General features: G+C 37.6%; 1 protein-coding gene across 3 annotated transcripts in view; it reads right to left on the bottom strand.

The window, feature by feature from the left end:
• The window catches only part of POU2F1 (POU class 2 homeobox 1), a 112,360-nt gene that overhangs the window by 15,310 nt on the left and 83,037 nt on the right, over positions 1–14,013 (bottom strand). For 2 of the 3 annotated variants that reach the window (XM_065637784.1, XM_065637793.1), the window contains exons 7-8: positions 9,664–9,790; positions 909–1,003 (exon numbers count right to left, since the gene is read on the bottom strand). In XM_065637784.1, the coding sequence (XP_065493856.1) occupies positions 909–1,003; positions 9,664–9,790 (222 nt within the window). The remainder of the gene's footprint in view (positions 1–908; positions 1,004–9,663; positions 9,791–14,013) is intronic. The other variant, XM_065637803.1, reaches the window with a different exon arrangement.

The following is a 14,013-nucleotide window of genomic DNA, read 5'->3' as shown; positions in this document are numbered from 1 at the left end:
ATTTATTTTCTCTTTGTAGTTTTGATATTTTTTAAAATCCAGTATAATCTTTAGTAAGGAGTCATGCTGCTGAGATACGAACTACAGAGGTGAGACAAATTCCATTTTCCACATGGTGTGTGAAAAATACTATAGGTGGTATAAGACTCTGACAGACTCAGGCATCTTATTGCAAACTAAAAAATTCTAATATGTAATCAAGTTGGCAGGAAGATACCATATGATATTATACGATACCTGAGAAACAGCATGCCGCCATGTAACTAAGCTGCACAGTAAAACCCAGAGTGAAGCAAAATTAAATTTGCAGGCACGTGCAACCTTAAAATTGCTTTACTTACAGTCCAAAAACTTAATCATAGAGCTTTAATATTTTAACATATATCTAAAAGAAAAATTTAATGCATTTCTAAGAACCTCTTCACTTTCACAGAATGTAACTAGTAAGATCAGCCATGACTCAGCAATAATAGCAAAACAATTAGAATACAATAAAGACAGATTACCACTGCAATCTTAAAAAAAATAGACTTGTCAGTCATCTTTTTGAACTTTTTAGGTAGCCCACAGCTTGTTCCTCTGAATTCACAAACTTGTAAATTGTCCAAGAAAACCTTACAAAAAAATCAAATGATGCTCTAGTGCCATTAACTCAAGACATCAATCGTGGAAATTTTCAGTTAAAAATAAAAATTTAGAATATTAAATGCATGAAAGGAGGCACATTAGGGTGGAAATCACAAAACTGAAGCTACTAATAGTTCAGCTCTACACTGAATCTATCTAGAAAGAAAAACTCACTATTATAGCTACAGTATCTACTCTGGTAACTAATATAAACTGTCCATTCACTTGCAATAGTTTAAATCCCCTCAAAGCAACTCATGAACTGTAGAAATAAGCCTGACCTGCGAGGCAAGGGTGATGCTTGGCTGAGACTGCAGGAGGTTGGCTTGGCTTTGCTGAGGTAGTTGCGTTAAGAGATTCTGCGCTTGCAGGAGACCTGGAGAGAGAAAAGGGTGCGTTTGGTTTGTCATTTTAAAAGACTAAAACATGAAACGAGGTGAAACAAGGTTCTTGCTAAATAATGACATTTACCAAAAAAATGAGATGCAAGCCTTCATTTCATTCCTGCATAGGTATCTTCAGACTTTTGACTTTTCAGTCCAAATCCCCTTGCATTTTCCTGAAGTATATGTGGTGACAGAAGGGTGAAAAAGAGAAATCTGTATTCGTCTCCTCTATAGAAAGTTTGTAGTGATGTAGGTTATACCAGTTCTGTGTGCAGGCATCATTTACTGCCGCTTTCATCTTGCAGATTTTGAGTCAACCTCTACCTGTAACCAACAGCTGACCAAGCATTAGGGAGCCATATAAACAACTGAACACTAATTGGATCAAATCCAACAACTGAATACTAATCAAAACCACAATTTTGGCTCCTTGATTACCCTTCTTCCTCTCTCTATCACCCCATGTCAGCTGCCTAACAAGAAGGCAACTTGCTCTGGCAAACTTAAGCAGACCACACCAGGAGACGAAACAAGCCCATATAACTTCTCCTAGCTGAAACAAAGCAGCAATCTTTTGGAAAAGTAATCAAAACTTGAAGTTTAGGTAAGATACTGAAAACTATTTAAGTTGTGCAAATAGCATAAACATTACACTGAATGTATGAAAACCTCTGCTATTATGAAAAGGCGACAGCATTAAAAAACAGTTGGGACTGATGCAGCCAATATACACAATGTGCTGTCATTATGAAATAAATTCTTTTACAGTTCACTATTTGTATAGTTTATTAAATCTTGGGAAATTGAGATATATGTTTGCATCTATATATTTTAACTAGAAGCTATCTTTTTTTTCATTTCTAATACTAAAATTTATATGTTTTTAAGGGGTAAGAATCTTGACAAAAATATGCCTACAGTTAGTCAACTCCCTCAATTTTATTGTGAAAAATATTACTGTTATTCTTTAGGCAACTTCTGGCTATGATTTCTCAATTTCCCCCATAATAATTAAAGAACCTGACTAATTAAACCTACACTTAACAGGCATCTTCAGTAGACCAGGTTCCTAAAGCCAGGGGGGAATGATGGCATGACAACAGATGAACACTACGGCCACTCAGAGGACAGAACACCAAGTACCGCTTAAATTCTGTAATTTGAGTTCAATGTGGTCAGTTCTGGCTCATCAGCTGGTTGATCAATCAGGGCAGACCACTCATGACCAGCTGCCTCTTAGCAGAATGCAGGCAGGGGACATAGAAATTTAGGACTTGATAAATACTGAGTGAAAAATTCAATGTTTTATGAGAGGTTAAGGCCATAGGAGACATAATTGTCTTCTGACATTGATATTACTGTTACTTTTTTCCCCCCCACAAAGTATTGAATGTGTATTTTAAATAGAATGTGCCACTATCGAAATGCTCAAGACCTACAGAATAAAGCCAGCTGCTTATGCAACATAATAGCACAGCATAGAAGTCTAACTATGTAAATTTACTTTGCATCACATAATCAACATGTTCCAGCTGTGTTTTTGAAAAACCACAGTGAGAGAATGGATCAGCTTAAGGAACTTCTAAGACTGCTACCTACTACAGTTACAATGCAAGTATTTGTTCACTTGAAAGATTATTTCAGCTGCCCAAATCTAAATACGCATTAGTGAAGAGTCACCTCTAAATGAAGAGGTTTTGACCTTCATTTAGTGACAGTAAACTTTAACCAACAACTTGAAATAGAAAGAGGAAAGCCATCACACCCACACTATAGAGCAGCTGACCAACAATGAAACGAAAAATAGGCAGCTGACAGTGACCACCTTTGACCTCCAGTCTACTTGTAACATCAGCAGTCGCAAGTTACACTGACTTATTTATGACTGTAATTAGAGTAATTAGGACTGTCCTTTTGTGTTTGTTTTTTTTTTTTTTGTCCTCAAGGAAATCCTTGAGGATCTTTTTCTGGCAATAACACTTTTGCTGAAGAGCACAAGATGACTCCACTCTTCCTCATTTTATTCTCACTCATATGTTCTGAAGTAATTATCACTGATGGACAGTATAAAATTCTGAACATATTTAATCTACTCGGTTTTTACATCATTTTATCCTATTTAAGAAATACTGATACAAGGTGTCTCAGGCAGAAACTGGAAAAATAACAAGTCAGTTTGACCTGCAGCTGACTGAAGTAATGATCAGGGGATGGAGAAGGCAGCTGAACTGTTTTGGCAACGCTTGCATCTCTTCCACTGACTTACACTCTTTCCAGACTGTTGCCATGCACACGCTTTGGACTCTTGTTGGCTTCCATGGGTGGGCAGCTGCAGTTTTGTTCTTTTCAGTCACGACTTGTACTAGTCTAAGTTTCACTTCATTTTTTCTTTCCTGAGAACAAACTACTGGTCCCCACTTCGGTGACTTAAAGGGCACATAGCACAGCCTTTTAAATACCATGCAAGTCCAAAACTGCACCTTTTAGGCAACTGCTGAAATACTGGTATTTCAAACTTTGCTGTTTCCTCAAATACTCATACTGGCATCAATACCATTTAACATCCTTATTTCCAGTAAGGCAAAAGGGACAAAATACATTCTTAGCAAGTTTGCAGACAATACCAAATATGAGAAGAGTGCTCAATAGGCTGGAAGTCAGGGTCTAGACAGGCTGGACAAATGGAACCTCATGAAGGTCAATGTAGGAAAGTGCAATGTCCTGCATGGAGGCTGGAGTAACCCTGTGCATCAGTCCAGGGTGGGCACTAGCTGGCTACACAGCAGTTTCGCAGAAAAAGACCTGGGGCTCCTGGAGGACAACGGGATGACCGTGAGCCAGCAGTAGTGCCCTTACAATAAAAACAGCCAACCACATCCTGGGCTGTATTTGCAAGAATACAGCCAGCAAGTCAAGAGCTGTGATTCTTTCCCTTCATTTGGCACTTGTTAGATGACATCTGGAGTACTGTGCCCAGCTTCGGGATTCCCAGTACAAGATACAATGACATGCTGGACTCTGTACATTCAAGGCCCACGAGAGTGGCTAACAGGCTAAAACAGGCATCCAAGTAAGAGAGCTGGTTTGTTCTGCCTTAAGAGAAGACTAAGGTGAGATCATATTGCTGTCTTCAAAGACAGAAATGGACTCTTCTGGAGGGTACACAGTAATGAGATCCAACAGACTTCAGTTGGAACAGGGAAAACACCAAATAGATACATAGAAACAAGTTGTGTTTGGGTTTGTTTCCCATCCCCCTACCCCGACGATGAGAGCAGTCAATTATTGGGGCAGGTACTTGGAGACATTGTAGAATCTCCATCTTTGGAGATGTTCAAACTCAACTGGCTGAGGTGCTGAGCACCATACTATAATAATTCCTGCTTTGAGCAATACCATGTGACTTGTAGAGGTCCCTTCCAACCTACAAGATTTTTCCAATCTATAAACACTAATATTGCACTTGTTTACCTAACTTTGAGGTAGTACTTCTCACCCTCTGCTTTGGGTTTTAAGAGCCCAGTGGTATTATTGCATTAAGTATGGCAGACAAATCACCTACATGATGCTCCAAAAGAATAACTGCATGGAGGTAGATAAGGATTTATGAAAAAGTATGATGCTTTCAAGGTTTTTTTTTTGTTTGTTTTTATTAAATAAAGTAAATGCATCTGCCATCATCCAGGACTTTTCCTGTAATGTCTACAAGTAGCATGAATAATGGCCCAAGCCAAAAAACTCTTCCTGCCAGCCAACAGTCACCAAGGACTGATGTGGGGTTCAGTTGTTACTGTCTAAAATTAAACAGAAGATAAAACAAACATTCAAGTGCAGATTTTTTCAGCATAATTTTTAAAAAGTTGGCCCAGAATCATAATACATAATTCATGCCTAACTGATCTCCCAAAAGACTGAATTTTTTCATGTAAGAAGAACTTGACTGCTTTTTCTCTGCCAAAGCTGTTCATCTTCTTACAGACACACCCTGCAAGTTAGCTTGCAAGACAAAGCCATTACAATATCATAATTTGAGTAACTGGAAACAACTGAAATGGAAGAAGGAAGAGTGTCATACCACTTACTACACACTGTGCCATTTGATCAACTTTGTTGATCCCTTTTGATGCAAAGAAACTTCTGAGTACTTTGGTGTAGCTCATTTTATCAAATTCCAATCTTCCAAAACGGGAACTTGTACTTGGAATATATTGGGATCCAATAGAGAAGAGAAAGTACTACCTTATGCTCTTCTACAAACCTGTTTCACTGCGATGTCAAACTGCTGCACCTTTTGCAGTATGCAAAAGAACATGATACAAATGTGCTTAAGTTGGCAAGCTGCAGTTTTGAAAAGTACCAATTCATTGATCCATGCAAAGATGCTGCCACACTACTTCAATCAAAGTCAAGATTTTTACCCACTGATGCTGTTTGGATGGTTAGAAGCAAAGACCTGATTTCAAGGAGGACAGTAAATAAATATTAAGCATTTAATTCATGTCTTGGTGATGGGTATTGGCAGCACAGGGGGACAAGTCACTATTTAAATCACTTCTTCCAAGTTCTTCAAGCTTTCTCACCTTATTTGGGGAATGAGTTTGAGTCAGCTACATTTTATCCAACTGCTGTGTCAGCAAATACGCTGTCACTGAGAGTCTCTTGAAAATGAAGAGCTGGGTCTCCTCATCTGCATATTGAGGGGACCAAAGCACTTTCACCTGGTTCACATAGCATATTATTAACAAAATGAGGAGAAATCCTATAAGGGCAGTGCAGGTGCACAATCTCAGATGAGATGAACACTTGTCCAGTACAAATTTGATGCACCTCAGAAGAAACACAGGCAACTTTAGACATCTTCCTCCATCCTCACGCTGGGTGAGGGAGCTGCACTCTGATTTATGGTACCAGAGGCCAGCAGGGTCAGTACCCAATGTTTAACATCTGTTATCTTTTTTTTTTTAATGATACAAGTGAAGTCTTTAAAGTCTGTAGGACAAGTATGCAGGAAGAAAACAAGGTTTAGTCTGCTATCATCTTCCCATGTATTTTTACGATTAAAAACCAGAAATCATAAACAAGGTCTTTAATAATAAATAGCAATAGCTTAAGAATAGGTAGGCTCAGTTTCAACATTTAAAGCTAATTAGTAGCTTGTCTTCCACATTTGCCTTTCTGGATAAGTATTGTTTCTAAACCAGTTCTCTCTCCTTGACAACGGTGCAGTCTCTTCCCAGATCTTAACAACTTCTGTTTGCAAGATTAAATTAAATGCAGCACCATTTCCCCTCTCCATTCAGATTTTTACCGATATGATTTTTATTGGCAATACCTTTCAAGTAGGAAGGCAAATGGTCGTCTGATGAGGGTACTATTTTAAAGAAGCAGCTATAATTGCAGTAGAGGATGTTGAATTGATTATTCTAGAGACAGATCTATTACTTAATAGAGCAGATACAAGAGGTTTAAAGACTGTACGAGGTGCTACATTCCTGCTTGTGACTTTAACAATAATAAGAGGACAATAACTGCTCTGAATAAGAAATTGTTCAGAATTCCTGTTTCCATTCAATCTTCTGCATATTTGCTGAGGCTTGAAAAAATTCCATCAGTTATGATGTTATCTATTACAAGCCATGAAAAATAGTAACTTCAAAGTTTGTTTCAGGCAAGCCACTGAATAACCAGAAATCACGTGGAAAAGGAAGATGAATATACGAGGCATATGGCAGTGGATTTACAGGGAGAATTCCACATCCGCTGCTGTGATCTATAATGTGTGTTGAAGAAAGACAGCAGAATAACATTCTGATTGCTGATTAATACTTTAGTTACTGAATTTTCTAAAATTTTTCTCTAGTTGGACCTAAGCCATAACATTCTATTCCTTCTAAATATAATTGCTGATGACTGCATTACTCTGTATCTCATCACTTCTTTAGGTAAAGGAAGCTTTTTTCTACCAAATGTTTACATTTTCTGCAATCTGGCTTAGAGATAGTGTTCTTCACTTATTTCCCTTGAAACTATTCTCCTGTATTAAACTCAATGTTTCTCATGTACATGACTACATGGCATGTACAAAATATGTAGTGTAGTCTATAAAGCAATATTTCTTCCACAATAGATAATCTATAAATAATTCTGAATTTTCACTTTAGTGGTATATAAGGCTGCATGCAATACCAATGAAGCATCCTAAAAAATCTGAATGCCTTTGGTTTTAAAGAAAGCTCTATGCTAGTTTCTTCATAATATTTATTATTTTATGAAGTTGACTAATGGAGCAATAGGACAAGAACAACATGGAAAAGTCAGCTGCAACAGCAAATAACAAAATAAAAATACACACTTTCTCAATCTTTCTCATAAATGATAACACACTATTTGAGATCTTCCAACAATAACCATGAAATACTGCAAAAACCCATACCAAAGAATGAGATAAGGGGTATTATAACATACATGTTGCTTTACCATTGAGTGCTCATGAAGAAAATTAGATCCATTCAAGCATTTCCAGTTTGGAACATTGTCACACACTAATGGCCTATGGTCAGAATACAGAATATAAGTCTTCTTACATTTTTGAGTTATTCAGTTGTCCAGGCTGCACATAACTGGTAAAACATAGTGTTTCTACAAACACTGCGTCACTGATGACAGCAACATGCAGGCCTTAAATTGCAGTGAAGAAGTAATTTTCAAATATGCCCCCGGGAAAGGTACTAGGAGAACCTTGTCTACTTCAGAAGACTTTAAACAAACAAAAAGCCTTCCTTTCTTTCTATAATGCAAACAACTCATTTCAGTAGATTAATATAATTTGCTTCTGTTAGTTTCCTTCTTCCTGAAGTATCTTCAGAGATATTTTAGAAAACCAGCAGAAGGTAGCTGAAAAATGTAGGCAGACAGTTAATACTAGTGAGTTTTTCAAACCAGTATTTTTCTGCTTGCTGTTTCCTATTTTTTTAATTTTTTAAAAAGAGCCTGTTTTAAAGAAACATTGAAATAAATTTTGGTTAAGTTTGATTTCTTATAGAAGAATATTTAAGCTTATAAATTCTGCTTTATTTTAAGAAACTAGTACATCACAAAATGCCTCAAAGAACAGCCTTTAGCCATTTTACACCAGTGCTGGTAAAAAAAGCTCTCTTAAATCAAGTCCTATTAAAAGAAAGTTAAATTTGACTAACCCTTAATTCAAATGTGAGAGCATTCAGAAAGTGAGAGAGCTTTAGCATAATGGAAAGCCAGTTCTATCCAAGTCATAGTATATAAGGAGGAATGATGCATGAAAAAATTGAAAAAACGGAAAAAAATTAGGTGCAAAGAGCTGCTTTATAGGACAGCCAGGCTCTGGAGGACTCTTCAAGCATAACAGAGTTCACCTTTTGAGCAAGAATCTTTGGATTACCAGACCTGAACAACTGAGTAGAGTTCACATAGGAGAGAAAGGGGGCAAAAAAGACCATTGGAGTATATCCAATATAGCCTGGAGGACACTCAAGGGAGACCTTATCGTTCTCTAAAACTACCTGAAAGGAGGTTGTAGCCAGATGGGCGTCAGTCTCTTCTCCCAGGTAACAAGCCATAGGACAAGAAGAAATGGCCTTAAGTTGCACCAGGGGAGGTTCAGATTGGATATTAGGAAAAAATTCTTCATGGAAAAGAGTTGTCAGGCATTGGAACAGGCTGCCCAGGAAAGTGGTTGAGTCACTGTCCCTGGAGTTGTTTAAAAGATTTGTAGATGAGGTGCTTAGGGACACAGTTTAGAGGTGGACTTGCCAGTGTTACGTTAACAGCTGGACTCGATGACCTTAAAGGTGTTTTTCAACCCAAATGATTCTGTGATCAGCGTAAGAGGTCATGGCGAAATGCAGCTTTCTGTAGGCATCAACAAATGGGGTGCAATCAGTACTGTGATGTACTGCTACTTGAACATATCAGTTCTTAGAGCAAAGCTCCTGTACAAGATCAACTGATTTGGCACACTACAACCTACTACTGCCTTGGTTTGCATTTAACATGCAAGCCATACCCACTGTATCACCAAAATATTATTTCCAAGAGCTGTTATACAAAATCAAGCATTCTAGCTCTTTTCCCAAGGTGTAATTATTACTTCAGTTTATGACAAAATTTATTGTACCCTCTTTAGGCTTAAGGACTTTTTAGTCCCCTGCAAGGACTCCTGATTTCTTTCTTTTCCCAGTCTTAGAATTTTGTAGCCCTTTTAGCACTGACTTAATCCAGACAGCCCACACATCATACTGGCTTCTACCTACTACAATTCTGCCTTTGAGTTGTGGAGAGTCATCTTCTCGAAGTTTTCTTCCCAGTAGGCTTCCTTCTTGAGAGCCTGATCCAGAAATTCAGATGCTGCAGTATTTCCCAAGAGACCTTGTTGTTAACAAATATTCCCACGCCATGATCTCTGGACTGATCCTCCTTGAGAAGCTACACAAACTTTGACAAGGCTGATGTCTAACACCCAGAAAAGGGACAACTTGTTAGAGTCTCCTAATTGCAATACTGTTATTTCTCCTAGGGAATATCAACACTTAGTGAAGGTGTATGAATCACCTCGGTTTCACCTGTTCCTCTTAAAAGCTATGTATGATTTTCTGTTCTGGCAAGGAACACTTACCCTGCTGCCCCTGCGGTGTTTGTGAGATGATGAACTGTGCTGGCTGCAAGTTGGTTGTTGGATGCACCAACACAAACTGTTGCAGGTTGAGATTCTGCTGCTGAAGCTGCTGCAAGTGCTGCAAATCCTTAAGGAAACAGGGGAAGGGGGGGGAGGGAAGAAAAAAAAAAAGGGGGGGAGAAAGGAATTAAAAAACAAAAAACAAAAAACAAAAAAACCAAACAAACGGAAAAGAAAGAGCTGTACGTTAGCCATTTAAGTCAGCCATGAATCCCAAGGTAACTAGATTTCCTATCAACCAGCTACATTGTAACAGTTAGAGACAGAAGCAGATGTCAAACACAGCAGTCCTGCTACTGAGTATCCTTTAGGCTGGCAATTTGAATTTCATTGTCCTTCATAAAACCAAACAAAAATTGTTTACCAAATAACCCAGCAAAATACTTCAAGCACTGTTACACTTAAAAAACAAAACAAAGCAAACCCCACAACAAACACACAAAAAAACCTCAAACCCCCTCTTCTTCAAGTGCAGAAGTTTCCAAATACTTTAAGGCTTATCAGCATCCAGATTTCTTGGACTTATTTTTTGAGGATGCAACTCTGCTACAAAATTCATTGTTGACAAATCAAGCATATCAGCTGGGAGCTATTTTTGTTTATAACAACAACAATCTGCAATTACCATTATATTCAGTAACAGGAAAGCAAAAAAAAAAAAAAAAAAAAACCACCACCAAACATATTCCTAGTCAGCACTCTGGTTGTTCAGGTCAATTTTCAGGAATTAGCTAACTCATAGTAAATAAATATATTTGATTCGTTCTGAAACAAACTGCAAAAGCTTAGTAGAAACGGCTATAACTAAGGTTAAAAGGAATAAACCAAAACACAGCACTATTGTAGAACCATACTTTTATGTATTTAAACCATTCAGAACTATTAATTTTCTATAATTAAATGACTGGTCTCAATGTAAATGCTAATCTCTGAGAAACTGAATTATCAAGAAAAATGCTTCAACTTGCTGTTTAGCTGGAGAATAAAAACAGAGGGAACTGCTTAAAAACATCCTCCCCAAACTAGCCTTTTTCTTTTAATCTTCTCTAAACAGGGCAATAACAAGAGTAACTGAAATTTGAAAACTGAAGTACAATGTGAAGCCAGCCAACATAACATAGCTAATCTATAAAAACTATCTATACACATGTGTTGAATCTTTCCATCTTTCTGATAAGAAGGTGTTTCAAAATAGCTGCCAAGCAGGTGGATAAAAGCTGGAAATATTTCCCACACTTAAAACCTCCCATTAAATCCACCAAACAAAAAACCTCCCAAAACACTACTTCAGGTAAGTTACTCAGATACCAGAATACCTGTTTGCAGACAGATACTCTCTTCTGGGTCCAACTGTGTCAGAACACATTAACAATGCCACTTCACTCCTAAACCAGTGCTCAATCTGGCTGCTTGAATGGAGCTGCTCATTCTAACATACTTCCTAACATACTTGAGTTAAAGTGAGCCAGACTAACAAAGACCAACTTCTTAAGGTAAATAAAGTAGCCCCCATGCATTTTGACTGATGCAGGTTACTGAGCACTCACACGAGCTGCTCAGCCAGCAGATGTGAAAGGCCATTAACTGCCAGCAATGGAGATAGCGATGGAAAATCAAGACAGACTGACAAGGATAACTTTTTATTTACACAATACCATTTGCAGAATGTAGTTGTCTATCACCTTACATGATTTTAAAACTGTTAAACTAAGACTTAAAAGGTGCAACAATCTCCTTCTGCAGAAGAAGGGTGGTGTGTGTTAGTGGGTGAAAAGGAAGACTATGGAAGAAAAGAAAAGAAGAGTCCATTGATTTATGAGACCGTAGACATGCATTATAAGAAAACCATTACTTATCCTGCATTACAAAGACACTGGCCATCAATCACTTAGGCAACTTAGGCATGTTAAGGCAAAAGCATGCAGTGCAATAATATGGTAGACAGACACCAGATGGATCAACCAAGCAACGCTCTTTAGGAAATGGAAACTTTCATATTCTAAGAGAATGCTAAAATTTTTTAAAAGTGCCCCCCAGCGCAGTGTTTTTAAAGTTGATAGTATTGTTTGCTTTCAAAAAATTTGAGAAGTACTGCAACCATTCCTATGAAACTGAGGCAAATTTCCTTCCTCAAAAAAAAAGAGAGCTATAACTGCTCCAGTTTTTTATGTCATGTTTCTTCCGACTCCATATCATTAAGTTTCATTGGTCAGAACTGCTACTAATACCCCTTACTTCTTGAGCCCAATGCAACATGGACCTCCATTCTTTCATTCACTGATTATCAATGCTCTACTGGTTACCTGTGCAGACTGAGCAAACCCTCCAGCACAGCAGGGCTCATACTGAATTGGATGCAAGGACTAGATGCAGAGTCAAAAATGGAAATAGAAAGAGTAGGGCAAGCTGACTGAGGCTGTGAGCGGTGGGTGGGAGAAAAAGAAATGAAGAGAGGCTGAAGGATAAAAATAGAGGTAGATAAGAGAAAAAGTAGAAACACAAAAGGAAGAGTTGGGAAGAAATTTTTGAAGGAAAAAATACGGACAGAAAAACAGGTTGAAGATCTCCCTGACCAAAAGCAAATGAATGAAATGTCCCCAGATGACCAAGTAGATTTTGGTTGATTTGAAAAAGCACCAGAGGAGAGGAAATTACATACAAGAAAGAATACAAAGAAACAGTGGCAGTGTATTTGTAAGATCAAAGGAGAGCTTTTTGTTTAAGACTATAGTATTCCTAGCACAGGGTACCTAGCTAAGACATAGCAGCTCTTATCATCAGGCTCTGACACTTTAATATGAGAAAACTGCTTTTAAATTGAGGCCTCAGGGATAACTGGTATAAGCAATCTTATTCTGTGCATCTGCCTCAGTAAATGGTATCTTGGCTGAGTCTTGTTTAAATACAGAAATATAATTCTGTAATGTAGAATGGAAATGATACCTCCCAGGCTAATCACTCTTAAATAGCCCTATCAGCCCCTCAAATTCATTTGAAATCCAACTTTATTTCTACCTTGGGAAAGTTTTATTATTTAGTTAATTGTAGCACTACAATAAATCTCCCACTAGCAACCATGCAAACAATCCCTGACACTTTTCCTATACTTATCTTTGTTTTCTCAATGGTAAAATCTGTATACTAGTGCAAGCACACAGAAAGAGATGGAAAGACTTTTGGGGAAATATGCATGTCTTCTGATGCTGCCTAACAATTTATAGGGATCAAAACTAGTCAGCTCTTACCTCAGCAGAACAATCTGCCAAGAGAAATTATACATCTCGATGTAAGGAAGTTTTTTGGTTTTAAAGAAAATACCTGAAGTTGTAAATTCAATGCCATTAACTCTAGTTACAACTTCAGTACAAACCTAAGCATCTCTGTCATTTTGAGATTTACCTCATATAAACACTGATCATGGATCCTGAAAACAAGTAAAGTTTATGAAAAACTCCAAAACTTGCTACAACTGTTTAGTGACAATTTAGCTTCAGCGCAGCACTAACAACTTACCAGATTGCTGCAGCAGGTACCTTACATTAACTGCAGTGCACATTAAAAAAGGCATGCTTGTGCAATTAGTTAATTAAAATAAATATGGTAATCCCCCTGCTGCAGAGACCTGCCAGTTAATCAATTATTCAAAAATCATCAATTAAAACAAACATTCAGCTATTTGTGTAATCAGCTATATGTTTACAATAGAAATGCAAACAAAGCTGAGCACTGTTTATAAATTATCAAGATGGATCAAAAAGCATGGTGTTATCCACCTACAAAACTAGGCAGTGGAAGTTTTCCATCAAGTATCTCAAATTATATCCAACACCTGCAAAAATTATGCCCTGCACTTTAGTCATAAGCAGCAGCTAACAAGATTAATCCAAGCTACATTTATATATATATCAAAATAACCTATCCTAAAAGAAATTAAAGTCAAACATTTCACTAATTAGGAACGCCAGAAAACAAGTTAAACTTTAATTTGTTCCCCTTGTGCTACAAATACACATTTTATGGTGGCAACTACATCATCACATGCTATTTTTCACAGAACCTTTGGCTCATTCACACACACAAACCAGACAATGCTCACTTCAGAAGCTCCTATTTGATAGCACGTCTGATCTTTTCCACTCTTCCCAAACACCTCTTGGAAGATTTTGTAATTTCTGGAGAAAAACCCAGTACTAAATTAATAATTGTTAATGCTTCTCTAATTTTCACAGCTTCCCACTGAAGCGGAAGAGCTGGATTAGCAGCATCTCACACATGTACAACAATGTCTTC

The sequence above is a fragment of the Caloenas nicobarica genome, chromosome 1 (assembly GCF_036013445.1).
Source record: "Caloenas nicobarica isolate bCalNic1 chromosome 1, bCalNic1.hap1, whole genome shotgun sequence".
Taxonomy (NCBI): domain Eukaryota; kingdom Metazoa; phylum Chordata; class Aves; order Columbiformes; family Columbidae; genus Caloenas; species Caloenas nicobarica.
This window is presented reverse-complemented; position numbering and strand designations above follow the sequence as displayed.